The 12,510-nt window shown below is 32.5% G+C and overlaps 1 protein-coding gene across 1 annotated transcript in view; it reads right to left on the reverse strand.

The window, feature by feature from the left end:
* Window positions 1–12,510, reverse strand: part of Rbcn-3A (Rabconnectin-3A) — a 452,485-nt gene that overhangs the window by 306,927 nt on the left and 133,048 nt on the right. The window contains exon 5 of the mRNA XM_065506903.1: window positions 7,055–11,103. Coding sequence (XP_065362975.1) covers window positions 7,055–11,103 — 4,049 coding nt within the window. The remainder of the gene's footprint in view (window positions 1–7,054; window positions 11,104–12,510) is intronic.

Genomic DNA, 12,510 nt, shown 5'->3' on the forward strand with positions numbered 1-12,510 from the left:
TATTCCAACATCAGAAAATTTTTCAGTAGTATCACAAAAAATATTTAAATATCTTTATTGTCCTTCATATTCAGGTTCAACAATTTGTTGTATAAGGAAACCTTCTGTCACTAGCTTCCCTGGAATTTCTAAATATAATTCTGTCGTTCCCACGACTGTTAGATATAAGCTCCGGAAAAACAGCTGTATCGGTCGAAAGTTTTTTTTCCCCAAGAAAGAACTTTCGACAGAAGTGGAATTGTTACAACAATAAATCTAATTTAAACATTCATTCACCCTTATCGTGGTCGGCATAGGCGTATTTAGACGACTGTCGTATTTGTAGGCGTATTTAAAATTCAATTGTATCGTGAAAAATTTTCGACTACGCCAGCAAAGTAAAAGAATCATAACAGATTACCTAATTTTATTTGATTCTGAACTGTTATAACAACTGTCAAAAATCACAGCTGTTTACAAAAATTCATTTAAATTTTATTAATGCGGCTTAAATAAAAATTAATTTATTTTTTAAATAAATATGTTGAGTGTGCGCTTTTATTCATCTTTTGAAGAAGATGATGACGATTTTTTAAAAGTAACACTAGAACTTATTTTACGCCTTTTAGCAGCAGTTTCATCGTTTTCTTCATTTAAAATAATATCGAACATTTGTTCAACCGAGATATTTTGCTTTGGAGAAACACATAACGGTCGCTTAAGACCGAAAGGTTCTTTGTATTGTGCAATAGTGTGGCATATTAAAGACCTGCATAAGCTGCATTGTTTAACATGAAGACAATTGCCACATGATGCTTTTGTCATGTCATGTTCTTTTACCTACTTAACAGCAACACGCAAAGGCAATGTATATCAAAACAAAAAGCAAATGCAGCACCATTTTATCAACATCATAACACACACAACACTAAAAAATTAACAGATGACATGAATGACATGGAAAATAATTTCAAGTCGTTTAAATCATGTATGAGGCATTTGTTGTATGAGATGATTTCAATTCATTTGTAGTATTTATTGTGTGCAATAAGAAAAAATAGACTATAACCCCTATAAACAAATTTTGTATGGAAATTCTGTCTTATAAACCTTTTATAAATTTAAAAATTGATTATGAATAAGGCCTTAAAAATACAACTGAAATTTATATTTATATTATATACCCAGCAAAAACTTCGCTTTCAAAACTACAATTGCTACTTAAGTAACGTCTTTTTTAATAACTTACTTTTTAAGTATACTGTTTTTGTTTTTTAGACTTTACTATAAAATAAACAAACAAAACAAAAAAACTGTTACTTTTTTTCAATTTGCCCATTTTTTTATTGCATGTTTATTTTTAGAAAAACAGAAAAGAATATTGCATTTCTGTGTGAAAACCATTATTTGACGCACAATAAAATAACTAAGCAGTGGTGTAGTGAGTACAACAACAGACTAGCAAACGGATGGTTGATGGTTCGACTCTTGGCTGCGACTTAATTTTTTTTTTTATTTTTTGTTTGCAAATATAAAATTCTATAAATAACTCTACTAACAAAACAACTTATTTCCGGCCAAAATATAAAGGATTACTTTTGGGACATCGCGAACAAAAATAATGACTTCTTACAGTAGAAAAGTTAGTAGTCGAATCGTCAAATTCCCCTTATTTTTCGGCTTATTTGTAAGTAAAGTTTTTGCTGGGTAGTAGGTCAAAATAAAAATACGAAAGTACATCAATGGGGTTTTCAATGTTTTGGAAAATTTTACAATATTTAGTAATATTACCTTAAATACCTTAAAAATATTACCATAAAATGCCAATAATTTTCATGGAATTAAAAATGTAATGTTTTTCACATATTTTAATATTACCTGTCTTAGGTACAACCGCTGGAATATTATTAAATCCCCTTTTACAATGCAGAAATTGAAAGCCAGACAGACGAAGTTTATGGGCGAGGGGTTGAAGAGGTAGAGTGTGTTTTACAAAGGTTTAGGTTAGTTCAAAAGAGAATTCAAAATGTCTGCCTTTCAGTTTCTGCATTGTAAAAGGGTACTAACGGGGCATTTAATAATTACATTGCTAAATAAAATAAAACTCCATGAACATAGCGAATTGGCCTATTAGATGGTGTTTAATTAAAGCAAATGAAATTAAAGTATAAATTGTTAACGGTGTATTCACTACAGTGAAGAGGCATTCATGGAGTGAAGTATATAACCTATTTAATGATATTAAAGACAACGATGAAGTTATCAAAAACTTCGTTTATTATACTCGTTGTAAAACGTGTTTAAATTTAATGAAGTGTCTCTGAATCTTTCGCGGCATAATTGCTACAAAAATTATAAATCTTCGAAAATGTTCCAATGGAACAAATTCAACTGCCCAACGATTTGAAGAACAAGTGTAGGCCATTTAGTAATGCTTTTATTGCGTAACTTCTCAGAAAAATAGTTTTAACTTAAATAAAACGAATTGATTTCAATTCATAACATTTATAAATATGTAGTATGATTTTTTTCCTATTTTTTGTTTTCAAATAAAATCTAGGCGGCTTGAAAAAAATTATTTAAATTTTCATTTACATACATTTTTATGTTATTCAAAAATGTTTAAAATTTTTCTGGAAAATATTTATGTACATAATTTTTTATGATTTTCAGCTAGACATTGAGAAAATATGGGCGAAATTTACTGCATTTTTTGAAGAAGATAAAATGCTTTCAGACTTTTCAATACATTTAAGGTACGGTCACACATGACAAATATTTGCTCAAAAAACTGTAACCACTTTTTTAAGCACAAATTTGTTTGACGTGTTTGCTCTTACAAGTGTTTTGTAAGAACAAACAGCATCAAATAAAATAAAACTAAATATTTGTTTTGAATTGTCTTAAGTAAAAGGAGTTTTTGACAATAAATAAAAGAATTAAAATATATTTTTTTGCGGTTACGTCTTTTTCGTCAAATATTTGCCATGTGTGAACGAACCTTTAGAAATATTGGCTAATATTGGGATATTATACAAAAATATTTGAACTACATAAATCATTGAGTAATGCAATTTATTATAAAATAGCAACAAATTTGTGTAAAAATTTCCTTCATATACAATTTTATAATATTTATGAACATGTTCTTATTCTGAATGAAAAAAGTTTGGAAAAAAATTCATGTTCGATTAATAATATTTATTAAAAAATTCATTCCAATAATGAATTTCTTTTTTTCTGTGTTACACTTTATTATTTATATTTTTTAAAAATCCTATTATTTGTTCTAAATATAAAAAAATATATAATGCTTAATAATAATATTTCTCAGATTTTCACTATTCAGCAGTTGTGTACAATTTCATTCTGGTTTGTAATTTTATTCTGGCTAACAATGCGACACTTGTTAACATCAATTCAACTCAAGCTACCACACATAATAACAGCAACATCAATAGTTATACGCATGACATGGTACAACACGGTTTTCGTAGCGCGATGACACACAGTGGTTCAGAAACGTATTTTTTTGGCAATAATTCGGTATCTCGGGAACTATTAGAGATATTATTACGAAATTTCACATGATTGGAGCTGAGGTGTTTTCGAGTTGATTTGCAGTTGTTCAGCTTCCTAGGGGTAATGGGGGCCAGTACGTGGCCCCTCAAATTTGGTCACCTCGGGTCTTAAATTTTTAAAAAAATCGCCAAAAATCCATTTATGATCCGAATGAGCTAAAATTTAAAATATAAATAGTCCTTGAGAAGATCTACTAAAAATACGTTTACACATGTAGGTTATCTCTATTAGTTGAAGAGATATTTAGGTTTATTGATTTATTTTTTTTAATTTTGCTCGATCTTTTTTTGGTTTTTTAGTTATGGCGGGCCAACGGATGGTCGAAATTTTTTTTTTACAAAATCAGCTATATTGGCGATAAAATTCTAAATAAAATACAAACAACTTGCTACGAGTCATGTCGTCCCTATAAAAACTTACACTCATCCAAATTTGGAACATGTAAAAAGTCCGTATTTTTTACGTTTTTTACCAAAAAAGTGCCTATATTTTTTCTTTTGTAGAAACAAATTTTCTTCGAAACTATATAGAATTTGTATATGATCCGGAAAGAGAACTTAATGGAAAAGCGTGTAAACTAAAATTTGGCTCACTTAAACGAACATAACACTCCATAGAACTATCCAAACTTGGCCAATTTAAAAAAAAAAAAATTTTGGTTTGAGTAAAAAATTTTAAAAAGGCAAAGCATCAATCCTTGAAATGGCCCTCTATTTGTATAGCCCTATATGTTTCTTAAATACTTGCAGAGTTTTTTTACTATCACACGGTAAATAACGTCACAGTAGGCAGTTTTCTAAAAAAAAACTGAGTTTTTGGAACACATTTTCCCCGTTTCAGGAATTTCGGTATTTGAAAATAAAAAATGTCAAAAATTATAATGCCATTGATTTAAGGACATTTGGGTTCCAAATTTTGTTATGATATCTTTAATCGTTTAAATTTTACATTAATTCAAATTTATATTTTTCTTCATGGAAAATCACCATATTATAATTTTTTTTTTAGTTTTTACATTTTCTAACTTTGGATGCATGTAACTTTTTATAGGGATGACATAACTGTCTCCAAGTTGTTTTTATTTTATTTAGAATTTTATCGCCAATATGGCTGACGCTGTTAAAAAAAAATTTCGACCCTCCGTTGGCCCGCCATATCTAAAAAACCAAAACAAGATCGAGCAAAATTAAAAAAAATAAATCAATAAACCTAAATATCTCTTCAAAATATATATATAACCTACAAATCTAAGCGTATTTTTAGTAGATCTTCTCAAGTACTATTTATATTTTAAATTTCAGCTTATTCGGATCATAAATGGATTTTTGGCGATTTTTTTAAAAATTTGAGATCCGAGGTGACCAAATTTGAGGGGCCACATACTGGCCCCCATTAGCCGTAGGAAGCTGAACAACTACGAATCAACTCGAAAACACCTCAGCTCTAACCATGTAAAATTTCGTAATAATATCTCCAATAGTTCCCGAGATACCGAATTATTTTTAAAAAAAAAGCTGTTATTGCATGCCCAATAACATGCTTGTGAAGCAAATTTTTCCTAACTTTTTTTTTGTTTTTTGTACCGGAATTGCTTAGGGGCAAAAACGGACAGCTGAATTTTTAATTAATCGTTAGCTGAGACTTCAGGCTTTAATTCGATATAAGTCTCGGGCTAGAGGTCGTTGGAGATCAATAGGTACAATCCATAGAAGTTGGAGAAAATAAATATTTTTGGACAATTTATAGTAGTAAAAATTTTTTTTTTTTTAATTTTCAAAATTTTTTTTATTTGCATATATATCATTTGTAACATCCAATTCTATGAAAAAAATCATTATAGTGTCATTACAAGAATATTTTGACAGCATGAAGCGATAAAAGGTAGCATATATAATACGGTCATTTCAAACGCAGTCACTTAGGTCACCTTTGAATGTCTGTGGACAAAAAAGTAATAAAGATATAAGCCTAATATTTTTGGTACATGATAATTAGATTGTTTATTACAAATTGTGAAAAAATAAGGTAGATCAGAAGACATGAAAAAAATTAATTAATGCCGCCCTTGAACCAGTGTGTGACATGGTACAACATAGTTTTCGCGGCGCGATGACATTGAACAACATGATGTGCGCGTCGACACAACAAAACAAAGCATCAAATTTTGAAGTAAGACATTTTTCTACAAAATGTTGTCTTGTGCAGGCCTTTAGTACATATCCAATAAATTTACTGCAGCCTCTTCTAATGGTGATAATATAAACTGTTTAAAATTTCCACTACCTGTAGCATGACTTTCGGCATTGTGCGCCAGTTTTTTTAATTTAAATTTGAAGTCCGCCCATACCTTCAACCAACCCTCACCTGTACGGAATTTAGGTCGTCTGCGATTTCATCAACTCTTTTTTATGTTTATTTTATTTAAACCTTTATTAATGCATCTAGCCAAATACGTTTTCTTTTCCATTATTTTAACCAACTTAAAATATTGAGCTTGCGTCGTAATTTTTAATCAAAAAGGCTTGAAAATCATCTGAAAAAAATTTTATGTAAAATTTATTACTTGTTTCTACTCTTGTCGTGAGTAAATTTTCTAACGACAGTTTTTCTGTTTTGACAGGCAAATACGCCAAACACGATACCGTTTTAACGGGTAGTTTGTAATAGATTTGTATACAGAGTCGTATTTATTGGCGTTTTCGCCAATCACGATACCATTTTATAAAAACGCTCAATAAACGACACAAAAACGCCAACTACGATAACGGTGAATATTGTTTTAGCTTTGTCGTTCCGATTTGCAACAAAATTTATTTTAATTGTAATAGTGCATTTACACTGAGCGAAATCTAGTACATATGAGATTTCGAGCCAAATCTAGTTATTTTGACGAGATTTCCCATACAAAATGAAATCTACTTCGTGACTAGATTTTGGGGAAATCTCCTCAAATCTACTCAGTACCAAGTGATGCAACCGTGAATTTCTTCATAACTGACTAAAAAATACAGCACTGTACAAATAAAATTTGACAGATACAAATAAAAAAAATAATATAAAAAGTGAGGAACAATTTTAGCGTTTGATAAATATTTTCAATGGATGCAAATATGAATAAAAGTTAAATTTATAAATTATAATACTAAAAATTTACTTATTTACTGCGGGTTTTGTTAGTCAGCTGTTTTTGTTATTAAATGAAATCTTGCTAAATGTCAGAAAACAGCGGTGTAAACGGTATAGATTTTGAACAAGATTTCAATTAAAATCCACTAGATTTCGCCTCGGTGTAAATGCACTATAACCAATTTCTTTTATAATTTTCAATTTGGTACTTTTAAGTTTTTTTTGTGTCACACATGGACACAAATGTAAGAATTTTCTTGAAAATCGTGCATTAATATTTGTCTAACGGATTAGTTTTGACTTATTAAGTTAGAGAAAACATTACAATGGTAAAATATTCGCTATTTAATACATATCGGTTAATTACCTGTCTTATAGAGGCGTCGTCACTCTCATTATTTACTCCTCTAATACTGGGGACACTCAAACAACGAACTAAATGTGCTAAAATAGCTTTAACCCATCGGATTTTACCACAATTTAACAGTTCCATCAACTGCTTAGGATGATATTGAGGTAATACTGGACATGCTATGCGAGATGCTTGGAATAGTCCAAAATCTGTCATATAATCTTCATTAATAGTTGCATCAGATGTACTCTGCGTATTTGCTGAACTAGTACCAGGGACTTTCTTTTTGTCTTTGGAAAGTAGTTGCAGATTCGCAGTGCTTACTTTGCTCATTAAAGGCATTGAAGCGGCATTTTTCAACCTAAGTTTAGACGATTCATTTGCAATCGATCTCAAATCTTCATCACGTAAGTTTCTAGTATCAAAAATGTCTTCCACGCTGTGTTGTTGACTGTAGCGTGGTTTCCACTGCGAATATACATGCATTTCAGAATCCATGGCAACGACCAATATACCATCTCGCACCCACGAAATTTGCATAGGCAAAGGGGGCAAACCATCCGCAGTTTCTAAATCGATTTGTCTCAACTTCATCCAACGAATTTCGTCATTGAAATGGGGCTGTGCTAGTGAGCTTGCTTTGCGTAAAATGGGACGATTTGCTGATCTAGATTCCTTCATTGCTTTTATATTAGCTTGAGCAATATCGGATGAAACTGGGGTGTACAAAAGAATTTTGCTACCAACTGCGACGGTAAGAATATGGGATCCATCCTCTTTAGAAACCCAATCAAGTTGTACCAAATGTTTCTGCGTTAAAGGGCATGTGTTCCCATTTTCAGCAATACTTTTTCTTAATGATTGTAAAGTACTGAAACTAGGAACAGCTAGAAGACCAGTGTGACTTTTTGTGTTTATTTCTGGCGTGGAATCTCCACTGCGAGGAGACCTCAATTCATCGTGAACTGTAAAATTGTGTAATACTTGGTTAAGTCGTTGCTTCTTTTGCAGAATTCGATTATCATGCAAGTAGCTCAGATCAATACCATGGTCAATGTTTATTCTTGGCAAGTGAATATTTTTCAAGTGTATAGTATCTTCAAGAACCCATTCACTTCCTCCCGAACTTTCGCATTCAAATATACCTACGCAGAGGTTTATGTATCTAGAATCTGGATCTCCACATTTATTTGGCCGCGTGAAACTCTTACCATATTTATAGGCACAGGCTACGCGGCCGGAATAAGCAGCGCTTATGTTTAATGGCTGTCCAGGTATTTCTATTGCAGAATCCTGTTTTTTACTGAACATTTTCCACTCCGACCATTCATATAGATTATGATCACTTGGAAATTTGACACTATCGTCGATGCAAGTAGATTCACATTTCCAAAATCTGGATATAGAATCAGAGCATGCTGTAACTATAATGTATGGGGCATAACATGCTGGATATATTGAAGACGAGCTAAGATGTCCGGCAGCTGGTGATGCATGTATTACATCAACACCGTCAGGTAGCGGCAATTCCTGGGTACAAACTTTTTCGGTAGTAATAACAATGTGCGGAGGTTCAACATTATCTGCTTTTATGTTTGACTCTGCTGCATCAATATTGATTTCGGAAGATTTGCGATATGCATCAATATCTTCAACATCTTGTGTAATATTGCTGTCGGGAACATACATCGCTGTTTCCGAAAGGAAGGATTTCTGCTGCTTTGAAGATATTATAATACGCCACATATGAATAGTACTTCCCTTAACTGTTTTTTCTATAATAACAATGTAAAATGGCTCTTCAAATTCAGCATTTTGTTGTAGATCTACCATAGCGTCCATGTCGTTTTGATTACTGCGTTTGGGAGTTGCATCATCTGTTTTTGATAGTTCTCCACCAGTTATTAACTGAGCTTGAAACACATGTAAAAATTGTGTATTTTGCCAATCGTGTTTTGCATCAGATATCGGATCCAGCTGAATAATGCATCCAGGGCGAGCTGTAGACTGTTGCGACACTACCTTAAGTTTGTCATGAATTGCTGATTTTAGGCCTTTAATTGTTGAGGATGCATTCGAATACAAAGAAGAAATCGATGCTGATTTCTGTAATTTAGTTACACATTCAGATGCTGAAATTTCTGCTAATAGTGTTCTCGCGTCTATTACAGCTTGGTAGACACGTAAATTTTCGCCATCGCTTGCCACAAAACAAGCAGAAGGAGAGTTACTGTAACTGCCAAGAGTTGTGCTGGGTAACAGTGTAGGAATCCAAGCAACATTACTAAACGCCGATATTTCAGGAGAATTAATGCGAGCAAGTTCGCTGACTCCACCCGTATGACAAAGCGGACCTACTGAGTCTACCCTCCATAATATTAGTTCGGAACAAAATCCAGATGTAGTAAATACGTGATCCGCATCATTTATACCATTTGAGTCAAAATTTGATCCTGCACTTGTTGTAGATTTATTTTCAAATTCTGGCAAATTGTGATGAGACGTTGATACTAATAAGGGTAAAACTGGATGACAATTAATGTCATTTACACGGAATCTGTGACCGGAAACCCGACTGACATGCCCAATACTCAAAACCTGCGTGAATTTGGTTTTGTATGCAAAAGAAAGTTGCCACAGATTTAAAGTGCCATTTGAATGTTTAGTAACCATAGATACGGATGGTGAAATGTCCGTAGAAATACTTCCTGTCTGGGAGTCTTTAGTTTTATCATCAGAACCGTCGTTCATATCATCGCTGCCTTTGGAATTCTGAACAGAAACATTATCGTTTTCATCGTCATGCTCATCTGATTCGTCTTTCATTAAAATTTCATCTTCCTCCGACACATCGTTATCCTTACTTTTAACATTGTTTGCAATTTCCCGGAAAACTAACGGATGTGTACCGGTATTATACAAGCTAACCATTGTTGACATGGACATTGAATCTCCAAGAGGAAATGCATTCGGGATTCTGGTTGAGAAAGAAACCTGTGCTTGCCGAAATGAACCAGGATAATAGTCGTCCAGCCATTCAACCACCCAAATTAAGTAGCTTCCGTCAACTGGATGGATAGCAAATAATAAATCTGGACTCTGATGCCAGTCCCGTAATAAACAGTCAATTTTTATATCTAATGAATCTGTTAATTGATTTACAATCGAATTATTATCGTTATTCAGGGAATTTAGAGAAGTAGTATTTGACATTGAATTAATATTTTGCAAATTTGAAGCTTTACTCTCATCGCCAGCAGCACTATTGTCATCCACAGACACTGATTTTGACCCGTTGCGTACATATTTCTTTTTTGGTGGCCCACCATTGGAATAATTATCCATTAAATCGGAATTGCCTGTTGCTGTATTATTTTCCTCATCAATCACTTTTTTAGTTAACTCTTGAAGTATGGCTTCAGCTTGAAGTGTAAAATTCATTTCCTTGTTATTCAACCAATGAAGAATAAAGTTGTTCTGTGTTGAAGGATCCGAACTGTTGGAATGCATTGACGGGACCAAAGGTATGTCTGTTTCTGCATTTATAGAAGCAGCTAAATGGAAATGAACGCCTTGTGATATTCCGGTACCATGGAATCCATAGGAGTGAAAATCGTGTACACTACATGATGATGGAAGCGATGGTATAGGACCGGGATAACTATTAGCCACCATATTTAAGGTTGATGTCCCTACATTTGAACCATTCTTTGCATGGCGACGTATGTGGAAACAAGTTTTCATGTGTTTGAGTCTCTGCATAAATCTATGTTTGTGTCTATGAGTTCTGAACTTTGGATTTTGTGAAGCTAGGGGATCAAATTGAGTCATATTTATTAGTCCATCATCCGGTAAAACCGTTTCAATCCAAATTCGGCAAATATTGTCAAGACATGAAGTAACGATCATGTTAGAAACAGAACCTTTTGGCATGTATTTGCTTGTTTTTCGCCATATTATGTTTGTAACTGCTCGTGGATGTGCAATATACACATAAGTGAAGTTTAACTCTTTTCCTTCATCTTTAGTAGTAGCTTTAGATGAACTTTTTGATGGAAACAAAACTAAAACAAATAAAAAAAAAACATGATTAAAATATGTGATTTAACAGTATTTTGTACTAATATATTCTAAAATATCTCCACTGATTCCGTAGTTATCACCAATGATTGTGAGTAAATGTCTATCATTTAAAAAAATTGTTTTTTGCAGGGAAAAATTGTTTATAGATCCCAAAAATTTTTTTCCTTAAAAAGAAAAAATTGGAGACGTTTTTTTGGAAAAAACTTAAAAAATACACGCATCAAAAGATGAAACATATAAAATGATGTCAACTTTGGATGGGTAGATAATTTTTATAAAGTTTGTATTATTTTCTTTAGAATTTTATCGCAAATATACATGATATTTTAAAAAAATCTGGCAACTTCTTCATGAACTAAACTATTAGTTGAACTAATAACACTGTCCAACAGCATTTTTGGAACAGAATAGCGACCCTATAATTCTGAAAGGGCATGTTGAGTAGATCATTTTGGTAGAATAATGTTATAGTCAAGCTGGTCTGAATTTTTTTGTTTACAGTGGGTCAAAGTTTTCACTTTTTGATCGAAGGGAGCATTATACTAACTGAAAAAAATGTTGCAAGTTAATATCTGAGAGAATTCTTATTCTCAGAGTTATGTTGTGGAATTTTATGGGGATCATTTTTGTGGAAGATCGCTAGTCTGTTCCAAAAATGCTGTTATACAGTGTTATTAGATACTAGCTGACCCGACAGACGTTGTCCTATCCAAATTAAAAAATCTTTGTGTTCGATTTGTGAGAAGCTGTTTGAAATATATAAACTTAAGTCAAAATTCTATAAACTTAAGTCAAAATATATAAACTTAAGTCAAAATTCTAAGTCCTGCAACAACAAAATACATGTAATCAATGAATTTTGTTGTTGTGTCAGCCATAAAATTTGGGAGAGAGTAATTATTTTTACTCTCAGTTTCGTCTCTAATTCTAACTCTATGCTTGTTCAGGTAACCAATTAAAATAAAGAAATACTTTTTTCGATTTTTTTGCTGTTATATCATAATTTCGTTCATTGCAATGCTCTATGATACACGACATTTTTTGTTTTATTGTCTGACGCGTAAACAAATAATGCTGATCCGACACGGAACAGGGGACATACAATTGACCACGATATTTTTTGTTTTGTTGTCTGGCGAGTAAACATAGAATGCTGATCCGACACGGAATAGGGGACATACAATTGACCATGCGAGAAGTATGGATTTTCAAGGTTAATGTCGCAAACATGCTATGACTGCCCTTGAGATTTGTTACTTGAATTTAAAATTGAATGGCATGTCGGTCGGAGGCATCTGTGGTATCAAAAGGTCTTCTGCCTTGTACTTTCCTATAAGTATTGTTGCTTCGATGACGTTATTCATCAGGTTTTTTACCGCAAGTCGTGT

This window comes from Calliphora vicina, chromosome 4 (assembly GCF_958450345.1).
Source record: "Calliphora vicina chromosome 4, idCalVici1.1, whole genome shotgun sequence".
Classification (NCBI taxonomy): domain Eukaryota; kingdom Metazoa; phylum Arthropoda; class Insecta; order Diptera; family Calliphoridae; genus Calliphora; species Calliphora vicina.